The sequence below is a fragment of the Terrapene carolina genome, unplaced genomic scaffold, assembly GCF_002925995.2.
Source record: "Terrapene carolina triunguis isolate 2854851 unplaced genomic scaffold, T_m_triunguis-2.0 Scaffold62, whole genome shotgun sequence".
In the NCBI taxonomy this organism is placed as follows: Eukaryota; Metazoa; Chordata; order Testudines; family Emydidae; genus Terrapene; species Terrapene triunguis.
Window position 1 is genome coordinate 15,382,917 of NW_020664413.1, and position 27,846 is coordinate 15,410,762.

At 41.8% G+C, this 27,846-nt stretch overlaps 1 protein-coding gene across 1 annotated transcript in view; it reads right to left on the minus strand.

The window, feature by feature from the left end:
• Nucleotides 1-27,846, minus strand: part of NCKAP5 (NCK associated protein 5) — a 408,903-nt gene that overhangs the window by 184,113 nt on the left and 196,944 nt on the right. Inside the window, exon 5 of the mRNA XM_026647423.1 lies at nt 8,284-8,433. Coding sequence (XP_026503208.1) covers nt 8,284-8,433 — 150 coding nt within the window. The remainder of the gene's footprint in view (nt 1-8,283; nt 8,434-27,846) is intronic.

Genomic DNA, 27,846 nt, shown 5'->3' on the forward strand with positions numbered 1-27,846 from the left:
AAAAAAAAAAAAAAAAAAAAAAAAAAAAAAAAAAAAAAAAAAAAAAGGCTAGAACACTTAATACAGTCAGACCTAATTATTTCATGCTGAATTCTCCACAATGCATAAATGTCTGTGTATCAGACAGATTTTAATAAGCCTTCAAAAGCTGACACAGTATTTATCACTGGTTTGTTAATTTAATTTTTTTAAATCAAAATGACTATTGCTTTTAGGGCTAGATTGGGGCCAGTGTCCTGTGTAGCGTAGTGAAGGGCTGCACCATTCCAGGAGGACAGATCAGAACGTGGCCTCCCAGGTGATCCCTGTATGCACAGGAGGAGTGAAAACTGCTCTATTCATATATCACCCCACCCCACCTCTCCCCACTCCACTCCACAGGCTGGTATAGAGGGGACAGAGCTATGAACTAGACTGTCCCCTGCTCCTTTTTGGGGGACTTGCTCTTTGGTCAGGGGAGGTTGTGAGAAGCAAGAAGTCCTAGGGTTCCCCAGAGCACAGGAACTGCTACTGTGGGAAGCCTTTCCTTGCTGCATAGTTGAAACAGAAACTTCTTGCTTGATGGGTAGGCCAAGGTCTCACAAGACTAAGACCTTTTTGGTATTCCTGCATGGTCAGGGAGGACATACTTGCTAAATAAAGCCTCAAAGGGCTTAAACGGAACACAGAAGTGAAATTCACAAATAATTCAAGTGATTCAGTAGTAATACATAATGAGAATCCTTTGCTGATCTTTAGCATTTTATGTGGGGTTGTTAGCACTGTCTATTATTAAGGTTGCCTGAGACTTCCAATGATAAGACCTAATTTTCAGTTGCTCTTCACTTTGCCAAACTTTAACTTTTTGGGCTGAAATGTGCTTTTTGTCATCCCTGTAAAATTTCACCCAAATCTGGCCAAGTTAGAAGTCCTTGGAAAATCACAGTTTGTACATGCTCAGTAAAGACTTGATAGTACTTTGCAGCTAAATTCCCCCCAAATTCCATCCACACTGGGCACAGTGCACAGTCCAGCTTGGGGCTAAGCTAAGGACTTTCCCTGCAATTGCAATTTAGGGATGCTGTGAGCCAGGGCCAGGCACCAGAACTGACAACAGGAAGCCTCTCTCCCCTGTGCTTTCAGTAAGGCCCAGGAAGCATGGAGAAGGAAGCTGCTTTATTTGAATGTGGAGAGGGCAATAGCTGGACGTGAGGAGAGTGGGGCAAGTAGAATCAGTGAGCCAGGGAGGGTCGGGGACTGGAGGCTGTGGTGGGGAGAGAAAACTGGGACTGGGAGTTAGAGTTAGAGTAGGGGGAGACTGGGACTGGCTGGGCAAGGAGACTGGGACTGGGAGTTAGGGAAGGTAACAGGGTGCATGACTGGGACTGCCTAAGTAAAGAAATTCCGACTAAGGGTATGTCTTCACTACTGGCCGGATCAGTGGGCAGCGATCGATCCACGAGCGCTCTCCCGTCGACTCCTGTAGTCCAGCTCGGCGAGATGCACAGGCAGAGTCAACGGGGGAGTGGCAGCAGTTGACTCACCGCGGTGAAGACACCACGGTAAGTCGATCTAAGTACATCGACTTCAGCTATGTTATTCACGTAGCTGAAGTTGCGTAACTTAGATCGATTCTTCCCGCTCCCCCCCAATGTAGACCAGGCCTTAGAATCAGCGAGGCAGTGGAGAAGAAGTCAGGGGTTCTGTTGAAATAAATAGTATGTGATCATGTAATTAGAGACTGTATCTTAATGCATACACACAAGGGAGTCAAATTAAGGTGGCAAAGGACACCTTAATTCTGGCATTTCCTAACTTCTGAATGTTTGACTTTTCAACCTTTTTCACATAGTGTGTGTAATATGTAGCTATACTGGGGGTTGATCCACATTCAAAATATACTATGTTGCGCAGGTTTTCCTGACTGCCTTTAAAAAAATATATCTCCAATTACTCTTGTGCTGAAAGCAGACAAGAAAATGAAAACCAACCAAAGAGTTGCACTACTCTCCTTACATCATTAATCTTTTATCTTTTTCAGAAGTCCACATACACAATGAATTTACCAGTGGAATTACTTTTGCTTCGTAAGAGTTATAAGGTGTTTGATCATAACTGCTGGAGTAAATTAAGCGGATTTAATGAGCAGCTAACTAAGAATGCTGATGCCACAAGGGAGTTTTGATATCCAAGAGATCACAATTTGATATGAATTCCAACGACACAGAGTGGGGTATAATGGATTTTGAACCATTTGTTATTTGTCATCGGTTTCATTTGATTAAAAATGTATGGTATTTATAGGGTTGGAAGGATTCAATTTAAATCATTAGTCGTCAGTAAATGTCAATTTCACCTGACACACAAAGCGAGGGGGAAAATGTTCACCGAAAGTAGTCAGTGAGCGCAGCCTCCCCGACACTTATCGCCTTCAAGGATCTGGTATCACAGGACCCTGTTGCCCTGCTGTCATGGCCCTGCTCACTCATTCACTGGCTGAGAATGAGGGGGGTCTGCTTACCATGGGCTGGAGCTATTCAGCAGTGAGGTGGCTTCCCCTGTCCTTGTCATGTGCCTTATCGGGGGTTTTTGCTCCACTCGACCTGGAATGCAGCCTCCCGCCCACAAAAAGGCCTGAGATTTTTGTTTGTTTGTTTTAGCTTCAACCTCCTACCTGTGGAAGCTTTATGGGTAAAATTCTGTAAATTAGGCTTGTTACAAATAAATAAAGCTTTAACTTTTTGAATCTCAACATCTACTGCCATTAAATAATTATTGCCCCCTTCATGCAACTGAGAAAATTAAAATAATTAAAAATAAAAATGTGCTTAAAATTCATATTATCCCTCACAATTAGAAAATAATAAACATCAAATTCCGCCATGCCTAAGAGTATTTATCAGTCAGTAGGCTGGAAAAAGAATTGCTATGACTGATAAAAGATGTAAAAAGATCATCATTAAAAGGGCAAATGAGGGAATACTAAACTTTGTCAAAGGGATCATAACACCTCATCCGGGGAAAAAAAAACTTTTGAGTAGGCTGACAGTAAAAACACTTTACTAAATTGCTCTGTATTGTTCACTGAGAAACCATCTATGCTAAGATGCCGTGTGGTGGTTTATTTGGCAAAGTACTCAACAGTTAATGAGAAAAATAGTGCTAAAAACAACTGCACTCTTAAAGTAATTTTCTCCCTTTTAGCAACATATTACTTGAGAATAAAATGTATAACTGTTTTTACTCTAGAATGGATACTCTGCAACATTCAGTTCAGCATCAGTTTGTACTAGCTTCATCATATTTGCCATTTTGGCAGCAGACCATTCGTGCAGAAACCCACTACTTGCCTCCCAGCTATTGTGGTGATGTTCAGTATTCCAAATACTATTAGCATACAAAGAATTCTCTTCCTGTTATGTAATTAGAACATAAGATTATTTTTTCCTATTTGGGTAGCATAAAAATATAAGCTGAATAACCCATTGGTGTGCTTCTTTGGGGCTAGGGTGTTGACAGATGGTAACTCCTCTGCTTTAGTATGCTGTTCCTCAAAGATGTTAGTATATAGCAAAACCTTTTTTTTTTTTTTGCTACCAGTTCAAAGTCTTCCCTAGATTAATTATAAATATATTACCGTCTTTAGTGCGGGGAGAGCACACTCCAGCAATAGGATGATGAGGAAGGGCTGGGAAGAGAAAGGAAGGACTCTGTGTACCCTGGGAATCTCTTAGGTGTTGAAATTGTATATTTGGCTAAATATGTGAAAACTTTCTTGATGCAAATGATCTCTTCTTAAAATATGTGCTGAATTCATAAGTCAGTGTCAAACATTCGCAAAAGAACATGTGGGGGCGGGGGGAGAGACAGTGATGAGGAGTATAAATCCCACACTAGAACGGAAAGGGTTAAGGAGCAGTTCTGGGCCCCTGTAACTCTGCACCCCCTCCTTTCCCCAAACCTGCAGAGCATGTTCCAGCTGGAGGAAGGACTTTAAAGGGAGCCAGACAACTCAGATGGGGGAACAGGTCAGATCTACCCTGAGTTCTCCAGACCAAAGCTGCCACAAATGCCTCTGCTGGGGAGGAAGGGACTACCAGATGACTCTAGCCAGGCTGAAGGTTCAGTTACCCTTTTCCCCACCTCCCCTTTGCTATATTAAGTTGGACTTTGAGACTGTGGAAGAGAGTGGATAGTAGGAAGCGGTCCAAGGAGGCAGTCTTGAGGCACACCCTGGTGCCTGACTTCGTTTGCCTCGCATAGGGCCCAGAGTAAGAGCTCAGTGGAGTGGAAGGGTCCAGGCTCCTTTCTCAAACGCCCTCGTCATACAGGGATATAACCGTCACTTCCACCCCTCCCAGAAGTAAGGAGAAGATGGAGATGCTGAAAGCCTCATGGGAAGGACCAGCCATCTGCAGGGGCCAGGAGATAAACTGAGGATCCTCTCTTGTCAGAAGGATGTGGGACCCTCTACAATTTGTTGAACGCTGCTGCCCCGAAAGGGGGGATGAGCTAAATTGGTGACCCTGCTGGAGGACTGAGTTGATACACAACCAAAAGGCGGGTCAGCCCAGTTCTGGAGGAGTTGCTGACACAAAGCACCAAAGACTGGGAGGGGGAAATGACTTAACTACTAAGTGCTGCCACCGGTAAGCCCAGCTCTCGGCACTACATACATACATATATCTACACAGACACAAATAGCATATTTGTGAAAATATTTATATATTGAAAATATTTTTAAATCACACACATATGCTATATTTCTGCCAACTTTTTAAATAAAATTTCCACTTTGGGCCAACAATTTTGAATGGGATTTTTAGGAGGTGGTGTTATGATTAGGGTGGTTTCCAAAGGAAGTAAGGGCTTGTCTACATTACCCGCTGGATCAACGGGCAGCTATCGATCCAGCAGGGGTCGATTTATCGCATCAGACGCGATAAATCAATCGCCGAGCACTCTCCCGTCAACTCTGGTACTCCACCAGAGCAAGAGGCGCAGGCAGAGTTGAAGGGGGAGTGAAGACATCACGGTGAGTAGATTTAAGTATGTCGACTTCAGCTACGTTATTCATGAAGCTGAAGTTGCGTAACAGTGTAGACCAGAGCTAATAGAGTTAGGAAGATACACAAGGCTTGAAAAGACATTACAAGTCTGTGATACAAAATTATTTATAATCAGATGCTTTATTTTAGCTTTTATTAGTTTGATGAGACTAGGCACATCTTGCAAATTCCCATCTCAAACTGTGTCCAAAATTATCTATTCTTATTTTACTGCCTGGTGTACATATACTTATAATCTCTATCTATTGTATTAAGCCATAATGCTATTTTAAAGTACCAAATGTATTTGAGATGAGTGTTGAGGTCCTTTATGTTCCTTATATTTGGGAATACATCCCTATTCAGGAGAGTCCTTGAGCAAACCCAATGGAGCTTAGCCACTTAAGCAAGTGCTTTCCTGAATTGACGCCTTAGTCCTAATTTTCCACTATTAGTAACAAGCAGTTTTGTTTAGAACAACGTATCCTGCTCACAAAGGAAGCAGGAGATATTACTTCCACACAACCCAACTTATACACTTTACTAACAGAAATGTTATACATGTGATTCATTTAACCAAAGTAAGTATTAAGACTTAGAAAGAGAAATAACAGAGAAAAAAATTAAGTGTTTTGGATAGTTGGTGAATGGAAATACTCTCTAGCATATAAATAGTGTGCTTATTACTCATGGCAGTGTTTACATATACGGGTTTACCGTGGTTTTTAAATCACTGACTGAATGTGACATGTGTCACATTGTGCTGGGGTCCATTGCATGATGAGCTATGTCACATCTAATTATATATTAAATTACTTCTTGGTGCCTTCTTCTGATATTAATGTATGCTAATGCCAGCAATCCACTGCTTGTAGAGAGAAATATATAATGAAAATATTTTCTTGTAACATTTCCCCCCCCCCCTCCCCAAAATACTACTGGTAAAATTATGCACTGGGCCAACAAATAATTTTTAAAAAGGAATCAGCTCCTCCAAATGGTCTTCCATTGATCAAAGGCTGGTCAAAAAATTTCCAACAAAACTGTCTCAGTGAAAAATTGAGTTTCCAACTAAATAACATTTTTCATTAAAAGAGTCTGCTTTCCGCAGAAAATTTTGCATTTTCCTCTTATACACTTTGGCCAAAATTGCAAACTTTTCAGCCAAAAACATTTGGGTTTTGGCTGAAAATTTTCCGGTTCCAGTTTTTCCAAATCTATCCACAGAGGAAAAAAATTCCGAACAGCTCTGCATCAGTCACCATACAGTGGGCCGAATCCTGCTGTTAGTTACCTCCATGCAAATGTTAGTGATAGCACAATGTGGTCCTGAGAAAGGTAATATTCATGAGGTTTGTTTATAGGCATAATCTTAATGCATACCACTGCACAGATGATGGACTAACTTTACTATGTGCTTTATTAGACTTGTTAATTTTATGAATCATGTCTGATAATTGTAATAATTTGAATACTCAAGATGAAGGAACCTGCTAATTACTTTACTGTGAATGTAATGTCAAATACCCATTTTCTGTTTTTTTTAAATACATTAATGAAATACTAAGATTAATTACTCTCAGAATACTAAAGGATGAGAACTGCTAATTGCAAATAACCGAGAAAGTATCTCTTGATTAATAAACCAAAGAGCTTTCAGCCTTTGACATAAAAATTTATACCCTCCAAGAAAAAACAAGGGCAAGGAAATATAACATTAAACCAACACACAATTAACAACACTTTGTTTTAATTATCTTTGGGCACAATTAATGTTGGCCCTGCAGTTCATTTTTCTTCTTTGACTGCTCATTAGACTATTTATGTAGATTAATTCTTGAAGTATTGGCATTTGCTAATACATGGTTTTTTACAAGCTACTGCACAAAGCTGACATCAGTGAGGAAACCTATTAACTGACCTCCCAGAGACAGATCCTGTCTGTCTTAATGTTATGTTTTTTTTCCTTCTAGGCAGTTTGCCATAATTGATAAAAGGTTATGACTTTATTGAATGATTTCTTATCAGCTGAAAGGACATAAAGGACTGAACAGTCATGCAGATTGACTGAAAACAAGGCCAAGGGAACTCAAATTATGCATATTTGGAAAAAGAAATTTACAAGGAACCTCAAGTCACTCAAGTCAATGATACAATTAAGACTAAATAAGTGCTTTTGTTTATTTCAAATTCTATAGACCTAGGTAAAATGCATACATATTATGAAGCAATTGTTCTATGTAGGATTAGTGAGAATTAACATTTAATATGTTTATTTCAGTGATATTTGTGTGGGTCTTTAAAGGGAAAATATATTTACAGACATAATTATAAAGACCTTGAATAATTTTAGGTGAGGCCTGTGCTTTGTACTTAGATCTGAACACACCTACCACTTTTTGTTTTATTTTTGTTTTACAAAATCTTCCAGGACACTAATATTGAACTTGATTTTTAATTGAATTGGAGTATAAATCAAGTGAGAATGTTATGTGGATTATGAAGCAGGAGAATTTTCCTGTTTGCTTAAACCAGAAATCTATAGCCCCAGTGACTGAATCTTTATTCCTTGTTTTTCTCAATCTCAGGCAAAACTCCTGCTGAGATCACTAGAAAGCATTTGTATATTGTACTGCTGAACCACTGTATAAGAACCTGAACAGACTACAATGAACTGAGCACTGAATAAGAACTTCAGAATTTGATTCTATGTTGGTCCAGACCTTGGTTCCGAACCTTGAGGTTATTACATCATGCTTAAGTACATGCACATTGAACTCAGTGCAGTTACTCAGGTGCATGCTCCTTGGGGGGTCTGGTAAGGACTGTGAGGTTTTCAACAATAAGTACTCCAAACATTGCAACTTCAGCAGCAAACACCAGAGTGAAGGAATGCCATTTTTATGATGGTTATTAAATCATGTATGCGACACACGATTTAAAAAATTAACACTTGAAACAAAGTCAGAATGACACAAGTTTTCTTATTGGATAGTGTCAACGGGTTTGATTGAGCCTATAGCTTGAACTGAATTAAAATTATTTATGAAGTACTTTTTAAGGATATATGATCCTTGACATTAGAGACAGTAGTTCCAAGATGGAACTTTTTACTCATCCTTGATAAATGAATCATGATAAAAAATACTGTTACATGAGTCTAAGTGAACTGAGAAAGACTGGATTTATACCACATTGATTCAGTACCACTATAAGAAGTGGTATATTTTATGTGTAAAGTTATTTTATTTCTTACCTCCAGAGCTTTCAATCGTTCTAATAGCAATTTTGTCTTTTCTTTCTCTTCTTCAGTACTGCTACTTTCACTTCTTGAATCTTCATCTACTGCAATATGAATGTGTTCCACAGTTTCTTTGCATTTTCTGTCCTCTTCTGACAGTTTTTCCTAAAAAGATTAAGAATTTTTTTCATTACACACAAGAGTAGATGAAATTAATTATGTAAGAGTAAATGCCTAGGAATCTCCTTTGAAAGACAATGTGGGTGAAGTAATATCTTTTATTGGACCAACTTCTGTTGGTGAAAGAGACAGGCTTGTGAGCTACAGAGAGCTCGTCTTCAGGTCTTCTCAAAAGCTACCTTTTCACAGAAGACCTGAAGAAGAGCTCTATGTAGCTCAAAAGCTTGTATCTTTCACCAAAAGAAGTTGGTCCAATAAAAGATATTAGCTCACCCACCTTGTCTCTCTAATATTCTGGGACCAACACGGCTACAACAGCATTGCAAACAACATAGGAATTTCCTTTGCACACGCAAAAAAGAGAACTTGTACCTTGTTTGTGATCACAGTACTCATGAAGATTCTGCTGAACGCATTATGGCCTCAGTCCTGCAAAAGGGTGTGCATGGGTGAACCTTTATACCCTACCTGAATTCCCAGTGAATTTAATGGGACTCTGTGCAGGTGTAAGAGTCTGTCTTTTTGCAGGTTAGAGACCTAGTTTATCTTTAACAAAACAACTTTTGCATTTTCTTTAAAAGTTGTTGCAACAAGAACTTGGCTTCCAATACAAGTGCTCTGCCACTGACATACAAAGACAGTTTACCTAGGGACAACCAACTTAATATATGGCATCCTTCTTCATCTAGCGCTTATTCATGAACTATCATTTAGTGGGCTCAGGATCTATTACTTGACTACTACTTGGATATTGATTTCAGCACAGGATATAAACTAATGTATAACTAGAGATAACCAAAGTAACAGGAAGTTTTCAAGTGTGTCTTTTGAAAATAAATGAAACTTAGGCTCTGAAGTGACATAGGCACTTTTAAAAATTTGGCTCATAATCCAGAAATTTTGCATTCAATTAACTTTACTTGATATGTGTGTTTTGGGGTTATAGCTTGTGATAGGCGGACTCATTTTTGCTTAATTTCAAGCCCCGCTGAACAGCATCATCATTATTTAGGGCTAGATTGCCTATTACTTCTAGCCTAGAGAAAGGGTTAGCATGTAGCTGAGCTGCCCTAGGAGCAACGTAGGGAAGGAACTGTGCTTCAGTTCCTCTCCTGCTCTTCCACTCTGTTCCCGGGAAGTAGGAACTGGATACCGATCTTTACCACTAGCAGATTCCATGACCCTATCAACTTAATCTGCCCAACTGCATGGTGGAGGAAGGCAGATGTAAGAGAATACTAGGAATGTGGCCCTGCTTCTCCAAATATATGTAGCAGAAATGTGGACAAGCCGTGGAGGAGTATGCGGGGGGAGGAGACTTTTCTCCCCATCGGGCCTCTCTGCAGCCATGTAGGCAAGACCACAATTAGCACTAATTGCTTGTTGAGAGTAAATAGTGTACTCTATGATGTAAAGAAGAAACAGAGGACAAGGACTATCACCTCAAGAAATTTAAAATCTAAGGCCCCCAAAGACTTCTCCACATGTATAACTTTACACACAAATTGAGATTACTGGGATTGTTCACATGCGTTAAATGTATATGTAACACCAACAGACCCTGGTCGTCGGCGGGCGGGATCAAACCTGGGACCTCTGGATCTTAATGCATGAGACTCTACTGCATGATCTAAAAGCCATATATATGACTATTAGCTAAGGCTGTAGAGCAGACTCATTAATCTCTCTTTCTAAGTGGTCTCGATGCCCACCACACCCAGGAGGTATGTGGGTTACATATGCATATGCAGAAGTGTTTTGAGGATTAGCACCTAACCAGATGAATAAAATGAGGCACACATACATTTTACTGAGAGTGGAAGTATCAGTGGGTGACTCAGAACTTTTATTGTGTTTAAATGTTGTTTTTGTTAAGTGATTAAGGTTGGTGAGTTTCACAAGAGACCTGTAGAAAACACGAGTTTGAATGTTGAACTGTACTAACTCAGTAAGTTATGGATCTCATTCTACAATTAGAGACAAAGAGGATGGCAAAAATGAACTGAGAGAAACAAATCCAAAGGAAAATTATACTGAATGTGAGATATTGTGCAAAAGGAGCAAAGGAGTAAGGAAAAACAGACACACACACAATATTACTATTCATAAGACATTCATGGTGGACTCCACAAATCAATGTAGGCTCCTAACTTCTACTGAAATCTGTCACTGAAATCAATGGAAGTTAAGGTCCTAACTTCTATCTAGACACCTAAGTTGCTTTGTAGATTCCACTCTGAACACAGACAATAAAATATACATTGTCCCTACCCTGAAGAGCTTACGATTTAATTGTGTATATGAAGCGAAGAGTGGAAGTAACAATGGTGGGGATAGGGATAGGAATGGGAAATGGGAAGAAAAGAAGGACAACTATAAAAAGGTAACATGGGGATGGGTGACCTTACAAAAATCTAGATAGATATATTAAATCACTTGGATATGTAATGTGCACTTCAGGATTGTTCTGATATACATCTGCATATATGTGCACACTGTGGCAAGGCACCTTCTCGGTCTCACCAGCCTCAGCTGTTTTTAGCCTTGGCGAGATGGGCTTGGGGTAAAACAGTCCCTCTTGGCTGCACAGGGGCAGTCCGCTCCTTCTCTCAGTCAGTCTTTTAGGCTTATTTTCCTCCCTTATGGAAAGGAATGCAGCCTCCACTCCTGGCGAGGCTTGCCATCTTGCTGCTCCTCGCCTCCTGGCAGCTTGACTCCCCTCCTCAACAGGGGAAGGTTTAAAAAGGTCTCAGGCAGCCCTTAGTTGGAATCAGCTGATCCTAATTGTCCTCAGGTAACTCTCTCTCAGCTGATCCTGATTGACCTGTAGTCACCCCTCCTCAGTTGATAAGGAGGAGGGCCTTTTACCCTTCTGGGACTGTTTTCTACCCTCCCCCCCCCCTTGCAGCTGTCTGTCCTGAGTTTATCACAACACTTACAGGTATACAACATCACCGGCTCATTCACCTGCATGTCCACCAATGTTATATATGCCATCATATGCCAGCAATGCCCCTCTGCTATGTACATTGGCCAAACTGGACAGTCACTACGCAAGAGGATAAATGGACACAAGTCAGATATCAGGAATGGCAATACACAAAAACCTGTAGGAGAACACTTCAACCTCCCTGGCCACACAATAGCAGATGTAAAGGTAGCCATCTTACAGCAAAAAAACTTCAGGACCAGACTCCAAAGAGAAACTGCTGAGCTCCAGTTCATTTGCAAATTTGACACCATCAGATCAGGATTAAACAAAGACTGTGAATGGCTATCCAACTACAGAAACAGTTTCTCCTTCCTTGGTGTTCACACCTCAACTGCTAGCAGAGCACCTCACCCTCCCTGATTGAACTAACCTCGTTATCTCCATACTGATTTATACCTGCCTCTGGAAATTTCCATTACTTGCATCTGATGAAGTGGGCATTTACCCACGAAAGCTTATGCTCCAATACTTCTGTTAGTCTTAAAGGTGCCACAGGACCCCCTGTTGTTTTTTACAGATTCAGACTAACACGGCTACCCCTCTGATACTTGACTTACAGGTATTGTGTATCAGCCTATACTTTGAGAGGTGCTTTCTTATTTCTAATATATAGCACATGGTCTGTAATGATTTAATGGCTTGAACAATACATTCAAACCATTTTCCCTTTTCAAGTTGTCCTGAATCAGGAAATCCATGTAAAACTTTATCAACCAATTCAGAGAACAGTTTGTTATAATGACTCATCTTTGATGCAATGCCAGCATGAATGACTCTTTTAAAGACAAAAATACAACGCAAATGAATGAAGCCTAGTAATGGAAGGACATCTTAACACCCAAGGGCATCCTAACTGCCAACTTCGTAAGCTTGTTAAAGGAGAGTGTGTAGGAAAGCATGACCCCAGACACTTCACCACAGAGGTGGGAACAATGTGATTCCTATCAAAGTAAATTGCAGAAATCAATGACTTTATCTAATACAATGCTTAGAACAAATAAATGACTTCTTGCTCTTCTTTGAATTACAAAATTTGATGTCCTTGGGAGACAAGGTTGCATTACCGAAAATTCACACTGTCAACTAAAATAGAAATACATATTTGAGCATTGTTTGCTCAAAAATGATACTTCAAACAAAGATGCTTAATAATGTTACCCTATAACAATATATACATGCTAAACAGAATATAGTCAAAGATCAAATCCCATTATAAAGAAACTGGGTCTCCTGCTCTCACTGAAGTCAATGGGAATTTAGCCATTGAGCTCAATGAGAGGATTGGCCCACTGGATCAGATTCTCAAGCGGGTGTAAATCTATGTAGCTCCATTGAAGTCAATGAGGCTATACAGATTTAAAATAGTTAATGATCTGGCCTATTATCTCTACATATACAAAATGTTCTATAAAAGACATAAGTAGTACACTGATGATGCATCTTTTGGTCTAATATCTCAATTCCTATTGCCAATAGAGCCAACACTTGAAGATAGACCCAGCGCAGCCTCGAAATGGTAAGAGTTCTCAAATTAATGTGAAGATATAAATCACTGAAGACACTGATCTATGAAACTTCACAATGCAACAACCTCAATGAGATTTGTCAGAAAGCTGGATTTCAAAAAGATGAACTAAGAGGGAGCAATTCAATTTCCCCTCTCCACCAATACATTGAGATGAAAACGACAAACTGACATTGGATGAAATCTTGCTGAAATTCCATTATTTTCATTATGGTGAAAAGCCACTGTCCTCCCTAGCATCCGGGGGGGATGGGCGCCGGGGGGAGGGCGCCGGGGGGAGGGCGCCGAGAGCACCGGGGGGAGGGCGGCGAGCCCGGCCGTGGCCCCGCTCTCCCCGGGGGCCGGAGCGCCGCGCCGCCCCCCTCCAGGTGCCGCCCCAAGCACCAGCTTGGTGGGCTGGTGCCTGGAGCCGGCCCTGTATGCCCAGGTTGAAAAAGAATGCCTGGCAAGGAAACAAATGCTTGATTTTTCTGCTGTTGTTATTTATATTACAATAGTGCCTAATAGAACTGGGGCTCCACTGTACCAGGTGGTGTACAAACATATAGAGTGACCAGATGTCTCAATTTTATAGGGACAGCCCCGATATTTGGAGCTTTGTCTTATATAGGTGCCTATTACTCCCCACCCTGTCCCGATTTTTCATATTTGCTATCTGGTCACCCTACAAATCTATGCCATGAAATGGTCCCTACTCCATGGAGCTTAAAATCCAATTTGGGATCTTATGACCTAATTTGGCAGTTTACAAGGTAAGAGACACTTGCACTGACTGGGAATCTTTTTGTCTGTTAACAGAACACAATCCATTAGTGTCATTGATCAGCTGTCAGGCATTAATAAATAGAGCGCTTGCCTGTCTTAACATTAAGCCGCCTGAAACATATGAAGAACCATTAACATCAGAGTACATTCCAGAATAAGAGCTGTTAGCAGTAACCTACATGCTATCAGAGTGTCTTGTGACAGAGACCTGTCTGAAACAAAAAGGTGACTTAAAGGGGGTCAAGGCTGTTTGTGTAACTGGAGTGGCTGATTTCTTTATTAGCAGTTGCTGATGATGTGACCCACTTTTGGCCCTGACTGCACTAAAAAAGTGCCTATTTTATAGCTACCCCAGTACTAGCAATGCTGTAAGTGCTAAGACAGACAGTCTCGGGTGTTTTAAACACTCAATCATGCAAATCTGCTTAAGTGGCAAAAATGCCAGAGCCCTGTCTATACTTGCTGCACCATTGTTGGCTGCTGCATGTACTACAGATACTAATTTTGCTAGCACACATGTTGAGGAAAACCAGCTTACTAGATAGATGTCTCACCTCCTCCCAACAGGCAAAATTAAGAAACACATAACAAAGGAAAAACAATACTCCATTCCTGGTACTTATTGTTCTGGCTACTAATAAGGAATCATTAGAAAAATTACACTCTCACTCACAGAAGTTGGAGCTTATCTCCATGATTATCACAGCCAGATTGTGCTTAAAATGCACTTATGTGGAAAACCAGACCAGTTCCATTTTCAGACATAGTGAGGCTCCTGCAGATGCAGACCATGTCCTTATATCAGCTTCAGATGTTGGACTATGAAATGTCAGCTTCTACTTTTTTGGTTATAGTTTCTTTAATTTTTAAGTCACTGGTCTTGGTTAAAAATAGATTGATCACTGATGTAAACTCATACTAAGCAGAGATCTGATGTGGGAATACTGCTTTAGAAATGCATCTAACCCAGGAATGAAACAGACAAAAAGCACATGGCATGGGATAACTTCAGTGTTATTTGTGAGGCAGAAAAGTACCTCTGCTATATTATAATCATTCATACACATAGCTCCAATTAAAAAACAAACAAACAAACAAACCTCCATGACCTATTTATCAATGCATAGTCAGCAAAAGTGTATATATTGTAAAGTAACATTAATACTAGCTCCTAGTGGGTATCTGCCCCCAATTAGTTAAACTGCAAACTTCTTCTCTGGAAGCTATCAAAATGCACGGAGATGCCTCTGAGGCTTCCATAGGTTCAACTCTCCTTGAGCCTTCTCTGCTATTCTAAATGCATAAACTTGACCTCAGTACTCTCTACATTTCAATTTACAAAACAATATACAAGATAACTGATGGAATAATAAATTCTGAAAGTTGTTTCTTGCAATGTCGCTATACAGTCTTGATATATTCCTATACAAAGTACATTAAATGCTATTTTCTCTGCAGACCTCCTAGTGTTCAGCACTATCCCTCATCATGAGTGCGTGACATGGAAGAAGAATGTTCAGACTGCAGATATGGATAGTGAATGTACATGGAGTTTCTTCACAGGAAGTCTTCATGCTGCCATAAGACAGACAATCCAGGGCTGTGCACAACTCACTCAAGTAATTTGACTAGACAAGTTGAAAAAAGGCAGCAAATGCTCCCAATGATATTTGCTTAGAAATTACAACAAGCTTGAGGATTCAACAATCTCATCTCATTCTCAGTGGCATCCAATTTTTCCCCAGGACCTTATTGTCTTAATCATAGGATGAGATTCTTTCATCCTAGCTTGCTACAACACTTTCTAGCTCAGTCACTCTTAAATCTGCCTTTTGAATTTTAATAGCAACCTCATGTATTTTTTGTTATCTATTACACCCAACAGGACCTGAAGTGAATCAAGGCATTTATATACTAAGTCCAACCCTCATGACAGTGAGGATCTGGTGAATTAAAGCAGTACCTCCATTGAGATGGCTTTTTAGAGGGGCAGATGATGAGGTCCTAGTGACATTAACTTTTCTGCTCTCTAAGTGGAATTTTTTTAGACTCTCTATTTGTTAATGGGAATCCTTTCAGGCTGTTACTGTCTGTGATCCAGGTCTGGACAGCTTACTGTACTAAGCAAAAGTAACTAAGCAATCAATTTAGAATGCAAAATAAGTATAACAAGAGAAAACGAGAGGTCCAGTATAAATTAGCTATCAGCTTTGAAACCAACACATGCCTCCTATAGGTTTCAGAGTGGTAGCCACATTAGTCTGTATCAGCAAAAACAACGAGGAGTCCTTGTGGCACCTTAGAGACTAACAAATTTATTTGGGCATAAGCTTTCGTGGGCTTTATTAGATACATGGAGTGGAAAATACAATAGGCAGGTATAAATACACAACACATGAAAAGATGGGAGTTGCCTTACCAAGTGGGGGGTCAGTGCTAACGAGTCGATTCAATTAAGGTAGAAGTGGCCTATTCTCAACAGTTGACAAGAAGGGGTGAATACCACGGGAAAATCACTTTTGTAGTACTAATGAGGCCAATGCAATCAAGGTGGCCTATTTCAAACAGTTGACAAGAAAGTATGAGTATCAGCAGAGGGAAATTAGTTTTTGTAGTGAGTCATCCATGCCCAGTCTTTATTCAGCCTAATTTGATGGTGTTCAGTTTGCAAATTAATTCCAGTTCTGCAGTTTCTCGTTGGAGTCTGTTTTTGAAAGGTTTTTTTTGTGTGAAGAATTGACACTTTTAAGTCTGTTATTGAGTGTCCAGGGAGAGTGAAGTGTTCTCCTACTGGTTTTTGAATGTTATAATTCTTGATGTCTGATTTTTGTCAGTTTAGTCTTTTGTGTAGAGACTGTCCGGTTTGGCCAATGTACATGGCAGAGGGGCATTGCTGGCACATGATGGCATATATCACATTGGTAGATGTGCAGGTGAACGAGCCCCTGATGGTGTGGCTGATGTGGTTAGGTCCTATGATGGCGTCCCTTGAATAGATATGCGGACAGAGTTGGCAACGGGGTTTGTTGCAGGGATTGGTTCCTGGATTAGTGTTTTTGTTGTGTGGTGTGTAGTTGCTGGTGAGTATTTGCTTCAGATTGGGGGGCTGTCTGTAAGCGAGGACCGGCCTGTCTCCCAAGGTCTGTGAGAATGAGGGATCGTTCTTCAAGATAGGTTGTAGATCCTTGATCTTTGATGATGCTCTGGAGAGGTTTTAGTTGGGGCTGTAGGTGACGGCTAGTGTAGGGTTACCATATTTCCACAATCAAAAAAGAGGACACTGGGGGGGGGAGGAGCCCCGCCCTAGCCCCGCCCCATCCACTCCCTCCCCCTGACTGCCCCCCTCAAAACCCCCAACTCCCCGCTTCTTGTCCCCTGACTGCCCCCTGCTGAGAACCCCCCACCCTAACTGCCCCCCTAGGAACTTACCTGTCCCCTGACTGCCCCGAGGCTTATCCACTCGCATGGGTGGCAGGGTTGTAGAAATTTTGGTGGTGCCCAGAACCCGCCCCCCCCCCACCTGCCTAAGGCTCTGGGAGGGGGATTGGGTGGGGGGAGGAAGTCTGGGGTGCAGGTCCTGGGTTGGGGGAGGAAGTCTAGGGTGCAGGAGGGGTGCAGGGTGCAGGCTCTGGGATAGAGTTTGGGTGCTGGGTGCAGGCTCTGGGCTGGGGCAGGGGGTGGGTGTGCAGGAGGGGGTGAGGAGTGCAGACTCTGGGATGGAGTTTGGGGGTGGGAGGTGGTGCAAAGGGAGGGGGTGCAGGCTTTGGGAGGGAGTTTGAGGGCAGGAGGGGGGTGTGTGGGAAGGGGGAGGGGGTTTGGGAGTTTGGGGATAGGAGGGGTGCAAGGGTGAGGGCTGTGGGGCTGAGGATGAGGGGTTCATGATGCAGGAGGGGGCTCAGGGCTGGGGCAGAGGAATAGGGTTCAGGGGGATGAGGGTTGGGGCTGAGGATGAGGGGTTCATGATGCAGGAGGGGGCTCAGGGCTGGGGCAGAGGATTAGGGTGCGGGGGGGATGAGGGCTCTGGCTGGGGATGAGGGGTTCATGATGCAGGAGGAGGCTCAGGGCTGTGGCAGAGAATTAGGGTGTGGGTGGATGAGGGCTGGGGCTGGGGCTGGGGATGAGGGGTTTGGGACGTTGGAGAGGCTCAGGGCTAGGGTGGAAGGGCAGGGTAAGGGCAGCCTGTCTTGCCATTTGTGGATGGGGGGCACTAGGACCCGGGGGCAGCAGACAGCAGTTGCTGCCGGCTCTGGCAGTACAAGCAGGCATGGGAGATGCAGGCGGGAGGGGGGGGACTCACGGGCGGGGGGGATGCGTGGAGGGGGGGTGGCAGGTGGAGGGGGCCGGGGACCCATCCAACACTCCCCCGCTCCCTGACTGCCCCCTGGGACTCCCCTTACCATGCTCATGTCCACGTGTAGGCAAAACACGCTGCAGGCAGCAGGGGGGAGCAGGGGAGGGCTCTGGCTGCTGGAGGCCAATGGGAGTGGGTCAGTCGGCCCAGCCGCCCAATCAGCAGCTGCACTCTGCATGGAAGGGAGGGAGGGAGGGGAGGGGAAAAATCCCGGACCTTTTAACCTTGTTACCAATTCCTCCCGGACGGCTATTTAGAGACGCAAAAGCCGGACATGTCCGGGGAAATACGGACGGATGGTAACCCTAGGCTAGTGGCGTTCTGTTACTTTCTTTGTTGGGCCTGTCCTGTGGTAGGTGACTTCTGGGTACCCTTATGGCTCTGTCAATCTGTTTCTTCACTTCACCAGGTGGGTATTGTAGTTTGACAGATTGACAGATGTAATTAATTTGCAAACTGGACACCATCAAATTAGGCCGGAATAAAGACTGGGGGTGGATGGGTCACTACAAAAACTAATTTCCCTCTGCTGATACTCACACCTTCTTATCAACTGTTTGAAATGGGCCACCTTGATTGCATTGGCCTCATTAGCACTACAAAAGTGATTTTTCCCTTGGTATTCACCCTTTCTTGTCAACTGTTGAGAATAGGCCACTTCCACCTTAACTGAATTGGCTCGTTAGCACTGACCCCCCACTTGGTAAGGCAAGTCCCATCTTTTCATGTGCTGTGTATTTATACCTGCCTACTGTATTTTCCACTCCATGCATCTGATGAAGTGGGTTTTAGCCCATGAAATCTTATGCCCAAATAAATTTGTTAGTCTCTAAGGTGCCACAGGACTCCTATAGTTTTTTCTTGATTTGAAATACATTTATTCACTTGTTTTATTTTCTGGTGGCAGTGGGGTGTAGTAGAATAAATCATTGCTTTAGACAGCACATTAACAAATGCAATAATAATGTTTTCTTGTATAGCTAACATCTTTTGTTCAGTACGAGCTGACCGAATTTGAACGAAAAAAAAAAGGATTCACATAAATCAGAAGCAGAAACATCCCAAATTGTTCATAGTTTAACATTACTGCTGTCAGGCAAAACATATAAAATTCCTCTTTTTCATCTCTCGATTTGACTTACAAAGTGAACAGAGTGAGCAGTAAAATCCCCTAGATTAAATGTGTATGATGGATAAGAGAACGAAGTGTTTTCTTTATGTCTCTAATATGAACCCACGACCACTTGCATATCAATCTAAATCTACTACACATTATTCTTCACTCAAAATACTCCTAAATGTTGCAGGCTATCATCCTTATTGAACAGTTCTGCAGAGTTACATTACTAAATTTTCTGATGATGCTTTTATTGCCTGTTCCATCTATCAGCAAACATTTATTTCTTTTGAAAAAGTTCAGATTTAGAAGGCATGTAAAGTAAAGGGAAACTGCATAGTGAAATGAAAAATGGAGAAAAACTTAAGACTAATCCTAATTAAATGGCTAAAGCAGAGCAAATAGCTTATTAGATGGATAATGGAATATGGAGTCTTTTGCCACTAGGTCAGCAGTTGAAATGTAATCTGTAATGACCAACAAGTAGAATAGCTGTCCAGTGACCCATAAGAAATGAGTTGCCGTTGGTCTCATCCAGTCCATAGTAAACAGATATCTACATTGCAAACACCTCCATTGTATCTAGGACTTTTGTTGTCTGCATTGATATCAAGGACTGCATAGACAAGGGAACGGAATGACACTTTCAGCTTTGGTGACCCTTTCAAATCAGGACTGAGACATGCTGGCAGAGCAGTAAGGGAGTGGCATGCAGCACTTGGTGTTACAGTGATGTGCGTAGTGTGTGATAAAATGGAAAATTTCAAATTCATTCTATGGCTATGGAATTTGCACAGTAAAATTATACTAAGGGACAAATTGCATTCTGTGGTTCCTACTGATGTTGCATGCATGTATATGTGCATAATATCCACTGCATTTTCTCATATACATTTGTAATCTGTTATAAAATGGTTCATTACAGTATTGCAAAACTAAAGCAATTTTCTTTTCTCACAAGGAAACCTATCTTAAAGCTAAAAAGGAACACAGCATTTAAAGTGGCTGTAGGAATTTGTGAGTATTAAAATATCTATAGTTAACTGAAGCAAGATGAGCCAAATTCTGCTCTGATTTAAATTTGGGGTAAATTTGAAGAAACTGCCGTGAAGTCAATGCAATCACTCCAGATTTACTTTGGCAGAATTTGGCCTTATTTAAAAAAAAAAAGATTGTATTCTCACTGCCCAGATAAAGGAGGTCAAAATGCTTATTTTGATCAATTAAAGAACTTTAAGGTAAAAAGTTTCCCTGCCGTGACTCTCATTGTTTGTGTTCAGAAACACCAATGTGTTAAAGATCCTTACTCAAGCTTCACAGAGCTATGCTAGTCAATTTATTCTGCCTGTTCTTCCCTTTCTAGGGATTACCACAAAGAAGCTACAAAGAACATAGCTCAAGAAAGGCACTAACTAGTATTTTGGAATGCCAGCATATTAGCTCTCATGGGAGACAATGTCAGTGCGGGTACAGAGACCAGAGCCAACTATGCCTCTTGTAGAATTTAGATACAAAGCAAGTATAGTACTGTAACTGAGGTTCTCTTTGGCAGGTGCCAGGAAATATTTAGTTGGCTGTAGAACCAACCAGAGATGCAAGCATGGAATGTATTTTTTGGATGGGATTCTCAACTGTCAACACCATTCTGTGGATGGAATCTATCAGTGATATGGCTTCAAAGATTTGCTAGACTAGCTAGATCTAAGCGTTCCATTTGTCTTAACCAAGCGATGCAGGAGCTAGAGGATGCTTTGTTGGCTTTGGTAGGCTACAGGGGTAGATGGCTATTAGGAGAAAGTGGTTGTGATCAAAATCTCTCATACATAGAAATCTAGCTAACACAATAAGTATTTGTTTATGAGTGATAAGAGGATAGGATTTTTTACATTTCCTGCATTTAGTTACTTACTTTTACTAACTACAAGTTATTTACTTTTCCTGCATACAGAAATGTTGTTTGTCATAATTTTGGTTAGAGATGGGCCTGAAACAAACCCTGGATCTCAGCTCTATAAAGGGCCTAACCTAAATTTGAACATTCTCAAATTTGGAAGTTCAGGATCCTGATTGGAACCTTCCCAATTAGAGTGATAAGTACGAGCTGAGAATTCAGATCCAAATCCTTGATTCTAATCTGGGATGTTGGTAATTACCTTAGAAAGCTTGGTTATATTTTTATGGCTGTACTGTAGATATCTGACTCACAATATTGTCTCACTTGTTAATAAATCTTTGTTCTTCCCTTACCTCTTGGCTGCTGTTTTAATCTCAGAAGCAGTAACTAAGAAAGGGGGAAAATCTAAATCTAATTTGGCTGCTTCAGAAATATGGTCGAGAACTGTAGATGAAAGTCAGAATGATGACCATTGTTATCCTTGAGACTGGTCTTTAAGAAATATGTGGATTAATTTTGTGGCAGTGGTTCTAGTTCATATTACAACCTTTAAAATAAAATCCTGCAAATTCCCTTGTCTTGAACAATAGATCTGTAATGCAAGTGGCAACAAACTATTTTCAGAACAAACAATATCAGTATAAGGATGTTCAGCCTGTAAAATGATAATATGCCAAATAAAAAAAATTGATGTATATATCACTTCTTGCTATTTTGCTAAACAAGAAATGTATAGCATAGTTTTATAAACTTGTTAAAATATTATATAAATACTATAAATGCTTAGTGGAGCCAGGGTAGCTCCAAAAGTGGGCAGAGCTAGCCAGGGAAACCAGGGATCTCCTGTGGAGCTGCCAGCAGAATGTAAAGTTTCTCTCCCCATCCTCCTCAGGAAGGAGGTGGCACTTTGAATCTGCTCTGTGGCACAGCTGGCCAGGTTGGTGCAGCTCATCACTGCATCAGAAGTAATTCTGGGACTTTATCTTTCTCTATCATCTGATATAGGCCCTATGGCATTCCTGACCCCAGTCCAAACATGTGAAGAGTCAGGATGAAATAAAAAGAAGTCTCTGACACCTCATGCTATCTTGACCTTATAAATGAAACCAGATTGAATATGTGCATATTCCTTTAAAATATGAAAGTTATAATGCTGTACCATTGTCTTGGGTGTGTTTCCAAGAAGTCGTCAAAACCAGGTGCTTTCTTCAATGCCTTTAAAGCCCTCAGTATCTGCATTACCCTACCAGCAATCCATTTCTAATCATAGCTTCCCTTTGAAACCAAAGCATTTCAGGAGTTCTGTTACTGAAACATAATAATTTGATGTCACGCCATAATTTTATATAGATATGACACTATACAAAAAAGGATGGAGACACGTTTATTTTTTGATCAATTGGATGACCTGACCCCTAGCTGGGGTGAATACCTTTGAATCAGAGGCAGCTCAGACCAAAGATACTGCATTAAAAAAAAATCCTGTTTCATTCCGGGGCAGGTTTAGACTTTTAAATTTAAAAGCCTTTTTTCAACACTATAATCTATTTCAACAGCTGCTTTCATCCAAGTCAAAGACAATGACCCTCCACCTCTTCCTCTGCTTCTCCAGGGTCCAGGTCTTCTGCCAGGCAGCAGGTTTTACACCAGTATCAAGAGCCCAATAGAACCACCCTAGGATTATAAGCACTTCTATCCAGTTCCTTCCTACATTTCCCCCCATTGCCCATGCTTTTTAGGGAATCTTCTCATAAGATACTGTTGAAATAAGAGGTTCACTTCCTCTTATAACTCACAGCAGTAGAGGATGTCCCTTTAGAGTTCAGGGGAAGTGAGGCTTATTCCCATTATGTTCTCATCCCAAAGAAGAAAGGGTGTTGATGTCCCATTATGGATCTTTGATATCTCAAAAAATTCATCTACCATTTCAAGTCCAGGCTGGTGACTCTGGCTTTCATAACTCCCTCATTTGTGCCTAAAGACTGGTTCACAGCTCTTGACCTGCATGATACTTATTTCCACGCATTTATTAATCCAACCCACAAGATTCCTAGTGGGAACAGCATTTGGTCTTCCCACAACAATGAAGGTATACACCAAGTGCTTGGCATTTGTGGCAGCTCATCTAATGACATAGAGAATCCAGGTCTACCCATAACTTGATAACTGGCTGATCCAGGGAGGATCACCCCAACAGGTGACCATCTCAATTCATATAATCTTAAAACTCTTTGTCACTCTGAGCCTCAAAATCAACAGAGAGAAATCCACACTGATTCTGTCTCAGAGCACTGAGTTCATAGGAACAGTGTGAGATTCCAGATGAGTGAATGTTTACCTTCCACAAGAAGGGTTACAAATTATATTGAACCTTCTCAACCAACTTCAAGCCCAACCAAGGAAATCAGTTAAAATACACCTCATAGACTCTTGGGACACATGGTCTCATGCACCTATGTGATGCACTTTGACAGACTTCACCTACACCCACACCTACACCACAAGAGTGGTTGAAATCAGTGTATTTACCCACCAGACACCACATGGGCATAATCATCACAGTCCCACAAGTAGTCTTCACCTTATTAAACTGGTGGAAAGGCCTTCTGCAGGTGTGCAATGGCGTATCCATCTCTGCACCTCTACCTACCAAGACACTAGTGACAGACACATCCTCTCAGGGATGGCAGGCTCATCTACATCACCGTCCATTTCAGGGCTTATGGTTCTCTCAGGAAGTCATAGCCATCCACCTGGCATGCAAGGAATTTCTACCACTATTCCAGGGATCCACAATCAGACAACACCACAGCCAAGCATTATGTCAACAGACCAGGGGGAGCAAGATCATCTCTGCTCTGCCAGGAGGCCTTGTGGCTCCAAAATTGGTGCATTCTGAATCAAATCATGCCTGGTGTCTCTGCACTTTCCTGGCCTTCTAAACACCTTGGCAGATCAGCTCAGTAGACAGTTCCCAGACAATCACGAGTGGGCTATCAAAGACTGAGTCCTACAGAATATCTTTTGCAAGTGGGGATTCCCAGATTCAACCTGTTTGACTAGAACAACAACTGCCAGACATTCTATTCCAGTGGGGCTCCAGCCCAGGCTTCCTGACAGATGCCTTCCTCTGCCTCAAACCTGATGCATGCCTTTCCGCTGATCCCCATAATACCAAGGCTTCTGAGAAAACTAAGGCAAGATGCAGAACTGATTATTATGATAGTCCCAGCATGGGCCAGGAAGTTCTGTTATCTCTCATCACAACCCCCCACAGCCTTACTTGCCCTACCTGACATAGTCTTGTAGAATAACAGTTAAATCCTACTGCTGCACTCAACTGTGTTACATCTGACAGCCTGAATGCTTTTCTGGATGATGTCCACTGAAAGAAACTGTTCAGCTGAAGTTAAGAACATTCTGCTCCAAGCAGGAAAACCCCAAACAGATTTTTAAAACTAAATGGAAGAGGTTTGCTATTTGGGCACCTCAGCACCAGCTGTCTCCCTTGACAGTACCCATTTCAGCAATACTGAACTGTCTGCTAGTCCACAAACAATATGGATTTTCTATTAGCTCCACAGGGGCCCATCTAACAGCAATATCTGCACACCACTCTCCTATTCAGGCCCAGGCTCTATTTTCCCACTCTACCGTGGCTAGATTCCTTAAGGTCCTTGTTTATGTTTCCCCCCAGTTTGGGAGCCCCACCCCACTTGGAACATCAATATAGTATTAGCAGAGTTGATGGGTCCTCCCTTTGAGTCCTATGCAAACTATTATCTCTACTACTGATCCATGAAGGCTGCCTTTTAGTGGCCATTACATCAGCTTGAAGGATAGGGAGATTCAGGCCCTCATAATGTCAGGGTCACTGTCAGGCCTCATCCTAAGTTCCTGCCTACAGCTGTGCCATGTAAACCAATTCACTCATCTCCCAGTTTTCTTCCCCAAACCTCACTCAATCTCGAGGGACAATAAACTTCACATACCCGACATAGTAAGGGCACCGTCCTTTTACACTGACAGGAAAAACACATTCAGGAACAGACCTAAACTGTGGCCTTTGCAGTGAGGGCTAAGGGTCTGGCAGTGACCTTGCAGAGACAATTTAAGTGGGTCTCCAACTGTATAAGGACATGTTATGAATTGGCCAGGTTAGAGCCACCTAGCCACATCGAGCTCATTTCACTCAAGTTCAGGCAGCTTCTACTGCCTGTTTGGAGAATGTCCCTACTTCTGAAATCTGTAGGTCACCTGCGCGGAGCTCAGTCCACTCATTCATAACATCCAACTCTTCGGTAGAAGCTTCCAGATTGGATGCCCGCTTTGGTAAAGTGGTCCTGCAGTCTGGTTAAGTAGAACTTATATATTCCTATTATCCACTTCCAAGCAAGCAAACAGCAGCTTTATTAGTCATCATGAGTGGAAATTATGCAGAATATCACTCTAAGAAGAAAGAACAGTTACTTACCTTACAGTAACTGCGGTTCTTCGAGATATGTTGTCCACGTGCATTCCATGACCTGTTCTCCCACTCCATTACTACACAGTCCTAGTCCTCTCAGATTCTGTGTTGGCAAAGGAATGAGGGACAATTGGGATTGCACTACCCTTTATTCAAGAGGAAGGGGCAAAGACATCTAGGACATAGGCACAGTCACAGCGGATGCTGCTAGCAAAAGAATCTCATCTCGCACCCATGGGGTGCTTGTGAACCAACAGTGGGATCCATGTAGACAACACATCTCAAAGAACCACAGCAAGTGGCACAGGGGTTAATTTCCCCATTCTTTATATATGAAAGAGAACAGCTTTTGCTTGAAAACTGTCCCATTTTCACTAGAAATTTGGTCCTATTCTTTTTATTGTATATCTAGCAAACTCTTTTGTGAAAATGAGCCTATTTTCTAGTTCATAAAGAAATGTGAAAAGCCTTGTATTCTTCATGTCTACATTGCAGTTGAGATCATGCTTTTCAGAACGCGTAAACAGACTCCTCCTAGCTCCAGCAGAGCAAGTGTGCTAAAAATAACCATGTAGCCGAGGGTACACAGGTAGCACAGGTAATGGCTCGCGCTAGTCACCTGAGAACAAACTTGTCGGACCCTCAAGTACATACTTGGGCGGCTAGCCCAAGCTGCTGCCTGGGATACCCCCAGCTACATTAATATTTTTAGTACACTAGCTTGAGCAGACCTAGTATTTGTTTGTCTATCTGCACTGGGAAGTGTGCTCCCAGATGCAGTGTAGACATGATCTGTGTCTATATTTTATCTGTCCATCTCAGTAACTTTTACGGCTCCCATCACTGTGGTTTCTGAGCAGCTCACAAACACTGAGGAGTTTATCTTTAATGCACATGTGAGGTAGGGAAGTATTATTATCCTCATTTTACAGATGAAAAACTGAAACAAATTAAGTGATTTGCTCAAGGTCACACAGGAAGCCTGTGGCAGAGACAGGACTGAACTCTGGTCTTTTCAGTCCTACTGCCTTAAACACAAGATAATCCTTCCTCTCTGGTAGCCTACATAATGTATACCAACAAGTGTATGTTTGTCTGTACTGCACTTCAGAGTACTTGTCTGGCAAATTCCAAACTGTGATCGACTGTGATCTTGCAGCAAACTCTTTCTCTTCCTTATCTATTCTGATTGTCAAACTGGCAAATAAAGTCAAAATAAGTTTAAAGGAAACCTGAAAGACTCTATTGCCTGTCTGATCTTTAATCAGATGAGACTCTCCCTGTGGCATACATGCAGTAAAAGGATCAAGTGGATAAGAAAGAATCTATTCATAAATTTCTGGAAAACAAGAATAAACATATGAAGAAAGGCTTGCAGAGTCCTTGCTTTTACAAACTGGATTCATCCATTTCTCCTCATTATTCATAGTGACCATTTCCCATCTCCCATAAAGGATTTGCATCTTGACTGGGCCAGCATTTGTTTGGCCTTTAATAGACTTAGGCTTAAGTGGCTCATAACCCCAATAAACTTCAGATAAGCTTCAGAATTCTGCAGTCTTTAACTAAACTAAACTTCCAGATCTTTTGAGTGCCACCCCCCCCCCCCATCACTTAAAACACACATTCTTTATTCTGTATTATGGTCTCAATTTATGTGAATATTCACTCTCATAGCCCGAGTTATTATTATGCAAAAACTATGCACTATAATTGAACAGAATTTTATTTGCATTCCTGCATCTAAATTCACTTACACCATAGAAGGTACTTAAGCCCAATTTACTGAATTCCCACAAGGCAGTTCCCTCTACTATAAGGGTGCAGAATCTTCATTTCAAGTGAGAATTTTGACAAGGCCTAACAGAGTTTAATAATAATAATGCATGCTGTGAGCTGTACCTTATTACTAATCCACCAAAATGACCAGGTATGACCCGAACAGATCACCAGTGACTACAGGACTCGGAGTGAGGGTGAAGGAGTCAGGGGTGCAAGTTGGGTTCTTGTCCATCCTCCCAGTTGAGGGTAAGGGCCAAGGCAGGGATATGTGCATCCTGTAAAGTAATGCATGGCTGTACAGATGGCGTCAATGGGAGGGTTTTGGCTTCCTCAACCATGGGAAGGAGGTCTGGGAAGTAGGTCTACTGGGAAGAGATGGGGTCCACCTGACCAAGAAAGGGAAGAGTCACCAGCCTCTTTTACAGGTTCAAAAGGGGCAGGTGAGAAAAGCCTACAGGTAAACATAAAAAAGTGACCTTAACAAAGGACTTGATGTTGGGGAGG